This window comes from Vidua macroura, chromosome 5 (assembly GCF_024509145.1).
Source record: "Vidua macroura isolate BioBank_ID:100142 chromosome 5, ASM2450914v1, whole genome shotgun sequence".
NCBI lineage: Eukaryota > Metazoa > Chordata > Aves > Passeriformes > Viduidae > Vidua > Vidua macroura.
This window is the reverse complement of record NC_071575.1, coordinates 72,397,111-72,412,558: the sequence shown is the minus strand read 5'-3', so window position 1 is coordinate 72,412,558 and position 15,448 is coordinate 72,397,111. Positions and strand designations below refer to the sequence as shown.

Genomic DNA, 15,448 nt, shown 5'->3' with positions numbered 1-15,448 from the left:
TCAGGAGGCTTCAGAAGGAGCTGCTCAGTGTAGGATGGGTGCTGAAAAGAGGCCTTTTGGCAGGTGAAGGGATCTTATTTGTATTCCCTGGATCGTGCTCTTTTCTCTGTCTTCAAGAAACCAAAGCTCCAGGGAGAGCTCAGAGCCCCTGGCAGGCCCTAAAGGGGCTCCAGGAGAGCTGCAGAGGGACTGGGGACAAGGCCTGCAGGGACAGGACACAGGGAATGGCTCCCACTGCCAGAGGGCAGGGATGGATGGGATCTTGGGAATTGGGAATTCCTGGCTGGGCTGGAATTGTCAGAGCAGCTGGGGCTGCCCCTGGATCCCTGGAATGCCCAAGGCTGGACGGGGTTTGGAGCAGCCTGGGACAGTGGGAGGTGTCCCTGCCCATGGCAGGGGGTGGCACTGGCTGACCTTGAAAGGTCCCTTCCCACCCAAACCATTCCATGGTTCTGTGATCTCTTAGTGACTTTTCATTTGACTTTTCCACCACCAACATTCATGTTAAATTTCAGGGTTTTTTTCCATTTATTGTGTCAAAATCCCCAACAACTTGGCTTTGAGAGCCACGCCCTGAGCTTTCCTGATCCCCTTTGGGTGTCCGGGGCTGTCAGGGCCCATGGCTCTGTGGTCACAGCAATTTTTTTGGGGTGTCTGCAGTAGATGGGAATTTTAATCCTTGGACAAGCTCCTGTCTAAAAGAAATGTGGCTGAATCCGGGCAGGAAAGGGATGGCAGCCAGTAGAGTTGGCATCTTCTCCTAAATACATCTGGAAGCACAGAGCTGGACAGACAAACATTTCCTTGTTTGCCACTGTTTCTAGCCCAGGAATGGGGATGGAAAGGATGGAGGTGTTTTTGAAGGGTGTCTGCAAGCAGATCTCAGCAGTGCCACCCTCTGGGATCGGTGTTTTGGCTCCAGGATAGGGAATTGCTCTCCTGACAAGCTGCACCTCTCCAGCCTGGTGCTGTTTTATTTATAACCCTTGGCTTAGGGAGAAGGGCACAGGTGGGGGCAGAAATCCAGCTCTGCCCAGCCCTGCATCTCTCCTGACCCATCAGAGATGCTTCTGAGTCCTTTTTCCAGGTCTCCTCCTCCTCCACACTTAACCTAACCCGGATCAAAGGCTTGGCAGAGCTTGACCAGCAGAGCTTCTTCAGGGGCTCCAGACAGGGTTGTGGTGCTCTCCTGGAAGGCACCACCAGCCTGGGGAAAGCAGCTTTGTGCCATTTCTGCTGGACACATCTGTGCTGGGTGTGGAGCTGAACGTTCAAACCCACCAGTGTGGAGCTGGGTGGATGAAGATGAAGCCAAAATCGAGACCAGCTCTGCTTTGCTGCTCCTTTCCCCAGGATAAAATTCCTGTGTGCTGGATCCTCCCTGTAGTAACAACTCATTCCAAACTATCTGAAGCGTGTGGCAGCCCCGCCTCAGCTTTTTGAGCCCACCTCTGGCAGATCTTCCAGCTGAACAGCAGACATCCCAGGGCAGTTTCGTGCTGCTGGCACCATCTCTGCTCATCCTGCTCCTCCAGGAAACCCCAAAGAGAGGTCCCAGCTCTCCCTCCTTGTGAGCTGCTGCCCAGAGCAGAGCTAAATTTGTGCCTGGAGTTCAGGGCAGTTCCTTCAGCTGATCCCACCTGACCCCAGGGCTGAGGATGGGCAGTGGTCCCCACGGCTGTGGGGCAGCTGCAGCATCTCCCAGTGCAGATTTTGGCAGATTTTGGCTTGCAAGGCCTCCTGCCTCATCCCCACCCGTGGTGGGAAGGGACAGGGGAGGTCACTGGTGCTTCCACCTGTGCCGTGCCACTCCTTGCCCCTTGCACCACCCAAGGAATGAATGACCTGTGATTGCCCTGGGCAGATGGAGAGGGGCTCCCTGATCCCCCTGCACCCCCATGGCAGAACCTGCTGCAATCTGCTGGTTGGTGACAGCAGGGCACGGCTCCTGCCATCCCTGGGCTGGGCTGGGTCAGGCTGTCCTCTCCACTGCAGAGCTGAAAATGTCGCTGTAGGGGATGGATGGAGGCTCGTCTGACCTGAGGGCCCTTAATGGCTGTCAGTGGGTGCGGGGTGCAATCTGATCCAAATGGGAAGCTGGCTGAAATCCCAGCAAGCTGTCGGTGCTGCGGGAGGCATCTTAGGAAATGAGATGGGCTTTGTGAGCTCTCCCCCCCTGCCGGGCAGCCCCCGGGAAGGAGAAATGCCCTGCCTACAACTTGGGGCTGCTCCCTGCACTGAGGTTTGCTGGCTCTTCATTTACCGAGCTCGTGGCCCTTTGTTTTACACCGAAGGTTCCTCCCTGCGGGCCACTTGTGGTTTCTGTTCTCCCTCTCTCCCTGCTCCTCTTTGGAATGTGCGTTTCCCACTTCCTGGATGGACTTCTCCAAACTCCAGGTGGCTGTTGGCTTTCTTTGCCTTGAAAAGTGCTCAGCCCCTCTTTTCTGAGAGCCTCAGCTGCTTCCTTAGCAGGCTCTGACCTCCCAAGTTCCTCTATTGCTTTTTCCCGAGCACATCCAGAGGATCACTCGGTGCCTGGATTTATCCTCCTCATTGGATCTGCAGAGCAGGGTCTGATTTTAAAGCCTAAAAGCACAGCCCCATCTGTCTTATGCCTCTGGGGCATAGTTAAGAGCCCTGTCCCGAAAGCCCCAGAGCCTCTGAGCAGAAAGGTTGTCCTTGTGCACCAGCCCTGCCCTGGCAGAGCGAGGAAGATGGGAGGTTTTAATGAATTTCCCCAAGTGGCTGCACTGAACTTTCAGATTTCTGTTTTACCAGGTGAAACTCTTTCCTCTTCCTTGATGTTCAGCCGTTAGATTTGGGGTTGAGGAGGACATTTCCTGCTCTGGGGTTGACTGGGGTGTTATTTGAGGCATCAGCAGGTTGCACAAGAGCCTGAAGAGATGCAGCTGCACCTTGGTGTCCCTTGGCTGGTGACCATCGGGTGGCTTTGTGGCTTTGTCCCAAGCATTGGTGAGCACCCAAGGAAGAGAAGGCAAATTTGTCACCATAAGGACTCTTCCAGCTTCCAGCACTTCGCTTGGAGCCTGTCAATGGACAGCAGTGGCTCAGCAGTGGGCTGTCCCTCCTTGTGATGCGGAGTCCAGCTGAGCAGAGGGGAGGAGGCAAAACCACCTTCCCTTGCCCTCTGACCATGGGGAACGCTTTTCCCACAGCCTGGTGTCCCTCTGGGAAGGCAGTGGCAGTGGCAGGGGAGGGCGATGTGTCTGTCCCTGCAGGGCCCTGTCTCCCAGTGACCTTCTCAGCTCATGGAGACAGCTTGGCTTTGCTGTAAAGCAGCTCATGTGACAGCAGTAATCCGCAGCGCCTAAACAGCTGTGCAGGAAGATTCCGGGGAATCGCCCTATTTTCCCTGCTCCTCACACCAGGGGCAGGAGGCTGGCAGAGGCTGCACAAGCCCATCCCCACTGGATGTCTCTGGAGGCATCCCTGAAAAGCCAGGTCAGGAGCCCTCGCTTCCAGGATTCCTCCCGGGAGCCCTCGTGGAGCTGCAGAACAGGTTCCAAGAATTTTTAAAAAGCCATTTCTCCTCAAGTGGTTTCCTCTGAATATTTTCCAAAACCATGAGTGGCATTTTTAAGCCTGAATTTGACTTCTGCCTCCCACCCTCCATATCTTTTGGCATAATGTATTCCCTCACAGTTCTACAAATTCCTCTCTTTGGGTAACACTTCCTGATGGCTCATGTGGACCCTCTTCTGCTCCTGGGATACTCACTGGACTTTTTGCCATCTGCCCATGGGAAGTTCAGTTCTGCCCTGGAGAAGATACAGGCTGAGGGAGCTTGGAATTGGTTTGAAATTAATCATGGGTGTATGATTCCCATCCCCAGCTTACAGGCTGTAGCAAACTTCCTTTCCCTGTGGGTTTGCCCCCTTGTTACCACAGCTCCCTGAACTTCCCCATCTCCATTTTCCCTGTGATTTTAACCTCCCAAACCTCCCAGGGGAAGGTCGTTGAGAGTGTTCTGGTGCTGACAAGTCCAGGGAGCCGATGACAGCTAAAGCAGGTGGTTTTAGCCTGAGATCCAGGTTCCTGCACCTCACAGGCAGCAATTCCCCTCAGTTCCCTGCAGGAATGAGGTACCTGGGATCAGGTAGGCAGCAGTTGCTTCGTAGCCATGGAATCCATGGGTTTCTCGAGCAGAAACCACCAGCAGGATGTTTGTGGCTGCAATAAATTGTCCACCAGTGGCCTGAGACAATCCCTTATTTCATGTAAGCCACAGCCCAGCCCTCGGGAGGGACCATCTGTTCCTCTGGCCTAGGACAGATTTGAGCCCGAGCCCTCGCAGTGAAAGGCTCTCTGCTATTCCCCTGAGCCGCCTGATCTCTTCCCTTCCACCTCTTCCCATTGGGGGGAAAAAAAACCAAAAACCCCAAAGCTTTTGTACTCCCAAGCATTAGGGGAGCTCTAATTGGTGTGGAAATTGGGACTGCTGCGTTTAAGTGGTGGACATGGAGCTAATGGAAGTGGGATTTTATTGCTGGCATAAACAGGGGGTGTTCAGCTCCTTTGAAGTCGCAGGGATCAGCAGCCAGGGGGGTTTCTGTTCGATCAGAGCCAGCAGTGAGTTTGGTCCCTGTTATTTCCCGTTGCTCTGACCCATGGATGAGTTATGATGGCCTTCTCAGAGGTTCCTGGTGTGTTCTCTCAAAAAAACCCCTTTGAGTTTCACTTCCAAATAGGAATTACGTATTAAGAGGTTTGAAGTCCAGCAGAAAATTAAGACTTGGACTCGGCCGGGTTTTAGGGTTTCTGTGTGTTTGCTGCTGTTGGAGATGTGCTTCCTCACCTGTGGGCCTCCCATCCGAGCCAGAGCAGTGGGAATTTGGGCATGAATCATCCCAGCAAATAAAAACCAGAATTAATTCTCCAGCCACCACCATCACAGCTCTCTCATTTTCCAACCTGTTCTGTCTGCCTGGGAAGGGACAGGACAGGCTCTTGCACTGCTTGATTCTCCTGACAAATTCTGTCTGTGCGGGTCCACGTGCCACAAATCTCCACTTTGCACATCCAGGGTGAGACCCACAGGGACAAAACAGCTGGAAATCTCCTTTTTGGGAAAACAAACTCATCCCTCTCCCTGCACCCATCGTTGCTTTCTCTTGGTGTGCAAAGGACACTTCCAAACCCCCAGGCCTGGATGGTTGGGACACAAAAGTTCTGTGCCTTTGGTTGCCAGGCCAGAGCCCAGAATTTTTGTTTTTAGCACCAGATGTGCAGAGTTTAAAAGGGAGGAATCTGCCAGAGGCAGCAGCATTCCAAGGATAAATACTCTCAGGAGAGCAAGGTGGGAACCCATCTCACCTGCGAGAGACGGTGGTGTACAAAAAAAGGAGGAATGTGGACTGTAAAAACTTGCTCCTTACATGAAAAGTTCCACATCTGAGCCGTGTTTTCGCTGTGATTTATTGCTTACCTCGTTGAGGATGGGCCAGGTCCTACCTGGGGGGGAAACTGTGCTAAATGTGTCCCTTGTCCTATAAAGGACAGGCTGTGGACGCACTGCTGCAGGAGGGGATGTGCTGGTTTGGAGCAGGGATGCTTTTCTAGCTGGATTTGGAAGCTGTGCTTTGAGGAGAAGGGAAAAAAAGGAGCCTTCAGGTGCATTTCCAGCCCCTTTTCCCCTGAGGAAAAAAGCCAAACTTACCTCCTGGTAGCTGGGCAGGACCTAGTGCGAGGTGAGGCTCCAGCAGATCACCACAGCTGCAGCTTTCAGTATCAAGGTAAGGCTTTAAATGCCTTCCCAAGGAATTCTCCTGCTCCAAAGGCTCTGCTGGGGGGCTCATGCCACCTCTGTTGGGTTAAGAGCACGGAATTCCCTGGCACAGAGGCACTGATGGGGCACGGGGGGAGAACCCGTGGCGTTGGACCCGCCGGTTGGCCATGAATGTGCACCCTGTTGTGGCAGGGAAGGCTCCTGGGGAGCAAATCAGCAGAAATGCTGGGAAAATGGCTTTTAGATGGAGCCAGGGCCTATCTGGTTACAGATTGCCTTTCTGCCAGCACAATGGCTGCTTTATGTCTCCGTGTGCTCAGCGCTCCATAGGATGTGCCCACGGCCGTGCTCGCATGTGATCCGTCGGCACCGGCCCCGCTGAAACCAGCCAGGCCCTCAGAGCCTTAAAATCACCTGCAGCTCCTCCCAGGCCCCAAGGAGTGCCTGGATTTCGTGAACTTCCCAGCCTCGTGCTCCTGGGATACGTAGAAATTCCACTCTGGCAGCCATTTCTGCTCCTCATTTGTCTCTCACGGTGGGAATTGTGGAGAGCTTTGTTGGAGGTGGCCTGAGCTTCTCCGTGATGGATTTCACTGCTTCGGTGCAGACTTTCCTCATTGGGCCTCTCTGGGCCAATTAAACATCTAAATGTGGGTAAAATATCCGGCAGTGCTTTGTTCTTACCTCCCACTTTACCTCCCACTTACACACTCAATGTTCTGCATGGAATTGGAAATATTTTAATTGCTCTGCCTAATATTGGGGTGCTACTCCTATGTGGGCACTGAATTTTTGCACTCACCCAGTAAACCAAAGGATGCATTTCCTATGAATACATTAATCACCCCACTAAATCCCTCTCTCCAGCTGTAGTATTTCTCCTTTTACACTTGCATTTCATTGTCAGGCATCCTAGCAGCAGACTATTCATGTTGCAAGTGGAACATGCCAGAGGGTTCATCAGGTGAATGGATTTTTGTGGTGGTAGTTTGGAATGCTGGGATTTAGCTGGTTTTGCACTTGGACCTTTAGGTCCCTCTTGGTGTTTCTCGGGGTTAAAGGGGCTGTGTCTGTCTGGTTTTTGTGCCTGGACACCATTTGGAGTTGAAATGCCTTTGGGATGTGGTGATATCACTCAGGTAATAAAACGGTTTTGTCATTTTAGGTGACAAAATTTTAGCCCTGCCATGCTTCACACAGTAGCCATTAATAAAAACCTGTGGAAAATACAGGACACTAAAAGCTGTTTAAAAAAGCAGGATAAGAATCCATCTCTTCCTCTGGGAGAGCCCCTGGGGATGTTAAAGGCATAACAGGGCAGTCAGCAAAGTATTTATGGAAAAATCTACCGGGGATCCCTTTGAGGTGATTGTTCAGAATCTCATTCATGGGTTTAACACCTGATTCCCGAGAAGAGGAGCAGGCTCTGATTTATTCTGAGGTGTTTCCTCTCCCTGCTTCCTGAGAAGCTTGGCACAGATCACCCCTGCTCTATATTTTATGTTAACACCCAGCAGATCGTGGGGACAGCAAAGCCCAGCTGGAGCAGCCCTTTGGGGTTTGGGCTTTCTCTATTTTTATCTGTGTTTCGTGTAGAGATGATTGACCACGATAGATTCCTAATCTTCTCAGGTGTGTCCACGCCAAAGCCAGCTCATCACGGAGGCTTAGACAGGTTATTCTCTAAGCTTCCAGGCCTGGAGCCGAGGAAAAACCTTCCTTCCCACAGGCAGACACATTCCCTGTGTTTTTCACCTCTCCTAAGTGGCAAATCGACTCCAGTTTGAGGTGCCACACCCTGGAGACCCAGCACTAGAGGGGCAAGTCTAGGTTAAGCAGGGACAGCTTAATTCTGCCTCAGGTGATGCCCAGGGCCTGTTCTCCAGCTCTAAATTCGCCCCATGAAGGGGAGAGGAGGGGACAGATGGCCTCAGGTAAAACAAAGCAAAAGTTGTGGGGCTAATCCACCCCCAGGACACCAAACTGCTGTTCTGCTTTTCCCAAGCACCCTTTTCTTGGGAGTTTTTCCATCAAAAAAAAAATGGAAAACTTGGGATTTCAGATTGTTTTCCATGTTAAACATCATTGCAAGTTTTTTTTTTTTTTTTCTTTCTGGGACTGTCCTCACTGCAAAGGCAGAGGTCCATGGCACTGGTGTCACCGGTGAAGGACACGTTTGTCACCCCTGCTGCAGACTGTGGGTCTTTGCTGTGCCAGGGAGGAGTCTGGGCATCAGCTTGGCTCACTGGGATTTTCCTCTTTCCATGGAAGTGCTGAGGTTGCAGAGGAGATAATTCCTGTAAATCAGGAGTTCCAGCCCTGTGGTTTTTGTCTCAAAGTGCCGCAGCCTTAAAAGAAGTCTAGAAACTCCCTAAACATCCAAAACAAACCCCAAAAACTCAAAGCCCCCACAAAAGATCTGGAAGAAATAAGGGAGATTAAGCCAAAGATGTTTCAGGTCTTGGCTAGGCCGTGGCCCTTCCCTCCTCATAGGGTGGAAGAAACCAGGAGTGTCCCAAAGATGCTCGCGCTCCCAGCTAGGGAAGGAAGGTTGGTCCCCGACCGAGATTTGGAGATAAACCTCAAGTTTGGGTGTTTGGATTTTATTTAAAACGACACCTTGTTGCAAAATACCAACATTCTGCTGAAGCTGAGTGGGTGGGAGGAAGATTGAGCTGTGCAAATGTGGTGTCCCTTCCTGACCATTCCCGTTCTGATGGTGTCGGGCGGGAGGTCCCGGATCAACCAGTGGCTTTATGGGCCACTGAGACAGCAACTCCTGCTGCCCTGAGTGAGCAGAGAAGGAAAACTCCCTGCAGCACATCCAGAGGAACCAAAGAATCCCTCACTGGCTCAGTTAGGTTGGAGAAGACCTCCAAGGTCATCGAGTCCCAGCTGTGCCCAATCCCCACTTTGTCCCCTCAGCCCAGAGCCCTGAGTGCCACCCCCAGGCATTCCTTGAAAAGCTCAGGAAAGAACGAATCACTGACAATGTTAAGCAGGCAGGTGACCCCCAGGGACAGCCTGAGAGATGAGATGTGACCATGGAGGAGTGGTGGATGCAGGAAAGGAGGCAGTGACTCCAGGGCTGCATCCCGTGCAGCTGTCGATGGGAATGTTGGATCTCATCTCCTGCATTTATCTTCCGTTCTAAGGAAAAGTCAGGGCTATGATGAAACTTAACTGATTCAACTTTGATATCAAAGCTTCAGGTGCCTCATTAAATTGTTCTTTGTTGGGGTTTTGACCAAAGCAGCTCCTGAAAAGACAGATGATGGAGGATCTTGAATGAGGACCGCAGCTTTTTGCAGATAATTTGGTGGAGAAACCTTCATGTTTTGACCTGGCTGGCACAGAGGTTCTGTAGGGAAGAGCTGTGACTTGTGAGCCTGGAAAGATCTCAGAGCTTAAATCATTGCATCGGGGTTTTGTGGTTTGTCAATACCACAGAATCCGGACCAGCTTGGGTTGGAAGGGACCAAAGATCATCCTGTTCCAGCCACACCTCCCACTATCCCAGGTTGCCCCAAGCCCCATCCAACCTGGTCTTGGACACTTGCAGAGATGGGGCACTGAGCCATTTCTGACGGGAAAAATTCTTCCAATTATCGTCCTGAAAGATGCCAGTTAATAATGGATTCTCTTGCAGTTGAGGTGGTAAAAGATGGAGGGCTGAGCTTTCAGTTCATCTTATCTTAAACCAAGTGTCCATGTCGAGAGATGTCTTCTGCTCCTCTGTCACTGCTGAGTGTGGTGGGATTCCTGAAACGCTTTATTTCTGAGGCTGGCTTCGGGTGAAATCCCTTCCATGGTGTCATGGCAGCACCTCGTGCCTTAGGGGACACGTTTGGCACTTCAGGATTTGTCAGGGTAACCCGTGACTTTGAGAGCTCTTGTTTCAGCTGCCGTGGCTGGACCTCGTTAGAAACTGGTTTATCTCCCTGAAAATACACCCTCGTGCCCACTCCTCCACCTCTTGAAGGCCTCTCAAGTCAGTTCCCCAGAAGGGAGGTGGTCAAGAGGATATTTTTTTGAAATCTTTGCAACCCAAGTTCCCAGTCAAAGGAAACATCTAATAACAATCAACTGTGGGACATTTTAATGTTTGTGCTGAGCGGTGTTGGCAGTAACACTCCAGGTGGTGTCCAAAAGTGCAGTTGGTGAGGATAGAAATGGTTTTTGCTCCAGGATTCTGTAGGCCCAGCCCCTTTCCTGAGCCAGCCTCAGTCTTACTTCCTCTAAAACACCTCCAGTGATGGAGACTTTGCTCCAGAGCTTCACCAACCTTATATTTAGCGGTCGTCTGGGATTTTTGCCACCTCCTAGGTGCAGGTTTCCATGCTGCACTTCAAGCTCGTGTCTTACTGGGGGAAAGACAATCTGAAAAGATTCTTATTCCCCACTTAACCTGCATCAGCCTTGATGTATTTACACCTGGAAAGACAGACCAAAGCCTGCCCAGTGCTCCTTTGTTGTGCTGCCCACCGAGGGCAAACATTTCATTCTTCATCCCCCGAAGGCCATGGGTCTTCTCCTCCCTTGGCCACCCTCGTGTCCTGCCCATTCCCCCCATGGCATCACCGACCCTCCTTCATCCCAAATCCAGCTGATCCTCCACCAAAAACATCTTTCTCTGGGGTGTGGCAGGAGCTGGTGCTGTCCCAGCTGCCTCCCTCGTGCCCCCTGCCTGGAGCTGGCTCCTCACCCCTGCCGAGGACAGGAGGGGCTTTTTGGGTGGCTTCACGGCGGGGAAGCAAAGGCACAGCCTGGCTGCATCTTCCTGGGAGCCCGTGGCCACGGTTTGTGCTGCTCTGTGTGTGATCCATCACCTCTGCTGTTGTGCCTGCCAGGCAGGAGCTGTTCTGAGCAGCCACAGGTTCCAGTGGGATCCCATTTCCCTGCCTGCCCCGTTCCTCACAGCGCTCCCCGGCCCCGCTCCACTTTCTTTGCAGAAATGTATTTTCCAAAGACTCGAGAAGTTGGTTTGGGCTGGTTGGGTTTTGGTTTTTTTGTTTTTTTTTTTTTTTTTTTTTTGTCTAATGGATTTCCTGTTTTTAATACAATTGAAAGGGTCTGAAATCCATGCTTTAGATTAACATATGCCAGCTAGATTAGGGCTAATCAGGGTGCAGGTCTGAGCAGATGCAGCGCGGGGCCAATCCCAGACCTGATTACAGCATCTCAGTGGTTTAATCGTCTCTCTCCCAAGGGCGATCAGCTCTGCTCTAATGCACAGCAGACTTTCCAGCCCTCTCCTCCTCTGGTTTGTCACCACCCCTGGCAGGAAGGGCCGCCACGTCATCTGCTGAGGCGATTTGCGTTAATCCCACGCAGAACGGGATCTGCGCCGCGCCGTCTCTCACGGAGACTTCCCCGCGCTCCCAGAGGTGGCCAGGCTCGGCCAAGCCCTGTCTGAATTAACTCACCCTTCCCACACACCCCCCTTTGGGTGCTCAGGGCTCGCCAGCGCCCGGTTTTGGCACCTTTGGACAGCACGGAGGGATCGCGGCTTGGGCGTCGCGTGGTCCGTGGCCCACGGGGGTGGTGGTGGCTCTGCTCCTTGGGTTGTCCATGTGTCGTTTGATCTCCTCTGGGTTAACAAGCCAAGTAACCCAAAGGGCTTAGTTGGCTTGTTGGTCTGGAGCGGGGATTTGAGGTGCATCCCAGGCCAGAGCTCCAGCTCTTGCTTAAACTGGGATGTGCTGTGTTCCCCCGAGGGGTCTGCTCGGAGATTTTCTTCATCAGGGCTGAGCCTGAGCTCTGTTTTCTCATTTGTTCTCTTGCCTGAAATTCCCACTGACCTGACAGCGCCCTGGGAGCGGGGAGCCTCCTCCTGACTCTGTGCCTTTGGTGGCAGCTGGTGCTGAGCAACCAACCGGGGAACCAACTCCTCGGTTGGGCCCGGGGAACGTGGCCACGACCCCTGAGGCTGGGGGCTGAGGAAACCTCCCAGCCCACGGAGTGCTTTGGGACCCCGAGGGGAGGGATGCTGGAGGAGCGCCGGGGTCACCCACCTGGTCAGCACGATTAACTCCTCCTAAGCTTTCCTGTCTGCACACAGAGTTATCCGAGGACACGGAGCCGCCCCCGTTATCAAACCAGTGCCCTTGGCGGGGCAGAGCTCTGCTCCCCGCTCCTCGGCCCAAAGGGATTGCGCTGCTTTTTCGGGAAAGCCTCGCTCGGGAGCCTGGTGTCGTGGCAGGGCTGGCCATCCATCCCCTGCTGCTGCTGGAAGGATTTGTTGACCTCAAAAAGCTGTTTTTTCCCCCGGCAGAGGTGTGGGTGTTTCCTGAAATGTCTAAATTATCCAAATCCCCCTTGGCCAAGCCAAAGGTGGAGGTGGGCACAGGGATAACACCGAAGTAGAATGATGGAGTTTCTCCTCCCAGCCTGCAGGATTTGCCATTCCCCTCCCCTGCCCAGCTCTGCCCAGTGCTCCTTGCTGTTTTTTGCACCTCTTTCCACCGTTCCCATCGCAGTGACCCTCAGGGGCCTCGTTGTTTTGTTGTCACCTTGGTTGGTGTTTCCTGGCTCACCAGGACTCGCCTTTGGCGCTGCGGCGTTTTCCTCCCAGCCCAAACCTTTGCCAGCTCCATCCTCAGCCTGGAGGCATCTGATCCATTCCTGCAGCTGGGCCAGCCTTGGGAAAAGCTGTTTCTGCTTTGCTGGACCCATCCATGATTTGGGAAGGGCTGAGAAAGGGGCATTGCTTTCCTTTCTCTGTTTTATGTGTCACATACACGTGTGAGAGAGAGCCTGGGGCCAGTGCCAGGAGCAGGTTTGGCTTGGCCAGAGCTTGTTGGTCCCTTCTGCCCTTCCCCTGTGAGGGCACAAGGACCTGGCTGGGATGGAGAGGGAGCAGGAGGAAGGGAATTGTGTTGGAGAGGGGCTGTAATGGGGTTCATGGGTGCACAGCAATGGGATCCTCTCACGTGCCACCGGTGGGGAGGTGTTTGGGTGACCTGCAGAGTTACACGGGATGGGGGAAGCCAAATTTGTCCCTTGCTCAGCCCCACGGTTCCCAGTTCTGGGCGTATCAAGTGGAAAATGGATGTGGGGAGCGTGTTCCTCGTCAGTGGGTGATCCCTGATGGGCTTTGGGGTGGGTGGGAGCAACCCCTGCCTCCAGGAAAACTCGGCCTGGTGGCTTTGGCTGAGCAGGTCCCTGCTGTACCACCCAAAGACATGGCTGGGTCGGGTTCCTCCTCCAGAAATTATGTTATTTCTTTCCTCCTCATCCTTATTCCCTCCCAGCAGCCGCACAGCCCCGGGGTGTGGGCCCCAAGGTGCTGCCACCCATCTGAACCCCATCCCATCCCTGCTCCCATCCCAAGGGCAGATCCAGCTCAGCGAGGCCACCAAGGCACGGATCATTCATCCAGCCTGGACACAGCAGGGTGGGGCCACTGTCCTTCCTGACTGCTGGCTTTCATGGATAGAATCATGGCATGGTTTGGCTGGGAAGGAACTTTGAGGATCATCCAGTTCCAACCCAGACCATGGCAGGGACACCTCCCACTGTCCCAGACTGCTCCAAACCCCGTCCAGCCTTGGACATTCCAGGGATGCAGGGGCAGCCCCAGCTGCTCTGGCAATTCCAGCCCAGCCAGGAATTCCCAGTTCCCAAGATCCCATCCAGCCCTGCCCTCTGGCAGTGGGAGCCATTCCCTGTGTCCTGTCCCTCCATGCCTTGTCCCCAGTGCCTCTGCAGCTCTCCTGGAGCCCTTTGGGCTCTCCCCGGATCCTTCCCTTCTCCAGGTGAGCACCCCCAGCTCTCCCAGCCTGGCTCCCTGGGAACTGAGGGGCTCCAGCCTTGCAGCACCCCTGGGGCCTCCCCAGGATTCACCCCAGCAGCTCCAGGTCCTCACAGAGTTGAGGATCCTCCTCCAGCTGCAAGAGCTCTGACCCCCCAAGGAACCACCGCCAGCAGGTGTTGTAGATGTCAATGAACCCAATGGGAACAATAATGATGTCTAACTCCATTTCAGAAGGCTGAATGATTGCTTTATTATAATTATGTTATAATACATTAATATGCTATATAAAAGAGGATATTAATACTACATGCTACTTTTTCTAACTATTATATCTAATTAACTTTTAACTTGTGACCCTGTTCTCCAGAGCCCAGACACAGGTGGGTTGGATTGGCCATCAGGCCCAAACAATCCACCATGATCCAACCAAGTGCTCACTCTTAGTAAATAATTCTCCAAACACATTCCACAAGAGAAAAACAAGGAGCAGAAAATAGAAATTGTTTTCTCTTTCATTTCTCTCTGTGCACCTCAATAAAAAATCCTGAGAGAGAGAGAGAAATGCGCTTGCCACAAGCAGGCAGCCCCCACCGCTCCCCGGGCACCTCCCGATGCCACCGCTGTCCCTTGTGTCCCCGCAGGGCTCGTGCAGATCCCCGTGAGCATGTACCAGACCGTGGTGACCAGCCTGGCCCAAGGCAACGGCCCCGTGCAGGTGGCGATGGCGCCGGTGACCACGAGGATAGCGGACACTGCGGTCACCATGGACGGGCAGGCGGTGGAGGTGGTGACCTTGGATCAGTGACGGCACAGCGGCATCGTGGCCATTCTCCTCCACTTCATTTTTTTTTTTTTACGCCTCTCCAGAGATGCAATCAGGTGGCATTTGAGTCTCCCAGCTTTGGAAACGAAAGGTTTTGTTGACCTTTTTTTTTTCCTTTTTTTTTTTTTTTTTTTTTTTTCTCTTTGTTGTTTTTTTTTTTTTTTAAATCGACAAAAAATAGAAAAAAAAAAAAAAAACACAAAAAAACCAAACAAATCCTGGCAGAGGATGTGTGTAAAGTGCATTTTTCTAGTGCCACTCTGCTCTCGGAGGAACGAGAAGCCAAATTGTGACGGGACTTTGATTCTGAGGAGGTTGAAAAGAAAATAAAAATAAAGCGACCCTTTATGCCCCGTTTTCCCCCATGTGGGATCAAGCAGGAGGAGGCTGGGGGCCAGCACGGACACCCTCAGCCAGCACCAACCTCGACAGCAAATTAGGTATCAAAGATTTTAATATGGACTTTTATATTCCAAAAAACCCGCCCCGGAAAAACAAACAAACAAAAAAAACCCAACAAAAAAAACAACAAACCACAAAAGGAAAAAAAAAAAAAAAAAAAAAAAAAAAGACTCCTCTCCTGGGAAGGAAAAAAAAAAAAAAATTAAAAAAAAAAAAAATCCAATGCATGTGTGACTGCAGGGGGGTGGAGACCTCCCGAAGGGATGATGCTCTTCCAGGAGCCTGCCGGAGGATCCGCGCCCCGCTCGGCTCCCCTTGGTGCACACTGGAGACCTGTTCCTACTTCTCTGCTCTCGTACCTGCCATTTTAGATCCTTGGGGTTGTTCTGTTTTGTTGTTTTTTTTTTTTTCCCTTTATTATTATTATTATTGTTATTGTTGTTGTTGTTGTTATTATTATTTCCCGGTTTCGTGGCTCTAGAGCGGAACGGGAGCGCCTCTAAAGGGGCTCTGGCTGTGTCCTCCCCCTTTTTTTCCCACCACATTCCCGGGATTTCCCTCAATAAGGAGCCACCTCGGGCTCATCCCATTCCCTGCTGACCTCTCCTCCTGCAATTCCTACAGGAAAAGCTTTGCCTGAAGGGGGGATGCGAGCGAGACCCTTCCCTTTGGGGGCCCCCTCTTCACCCCAACCCTCTGCCCCATCCTGGTCCTGCCCTGT

General features: G+C 52.5%; 1 protein-coding gene across 2 annotated transcripts in view; it reads left to right on the top strand.

Annotated features, from left to right (window-relative positions):
• The window catches only part of NRF1 (nuclear respiratory factor 1), a 60,678-nt gene extending 45,783 nt beyond the window's left edge, over positions 1-14,895 (top strand). The window contains exon 12 of one of the 2 annotated variants that reach the window (XM_053978966.1): positions 14,144-14,895. In XM_053978966.1, the coding sequence (XP_053834941.1) occupies positions 14,144-14,307 (164 nt within the window). In that variant the 3' untranslated portion in view covers positions 14,308-14,895. The remainder of the gene's footprint in view (positions 1-14,143) is intronic. The other variant, XM_053978967.1, reaches the window with a different exon arrangement.
• The last annotated feature ends 553 nt before the right edge of the window (positions 14,896-15,448 follow it).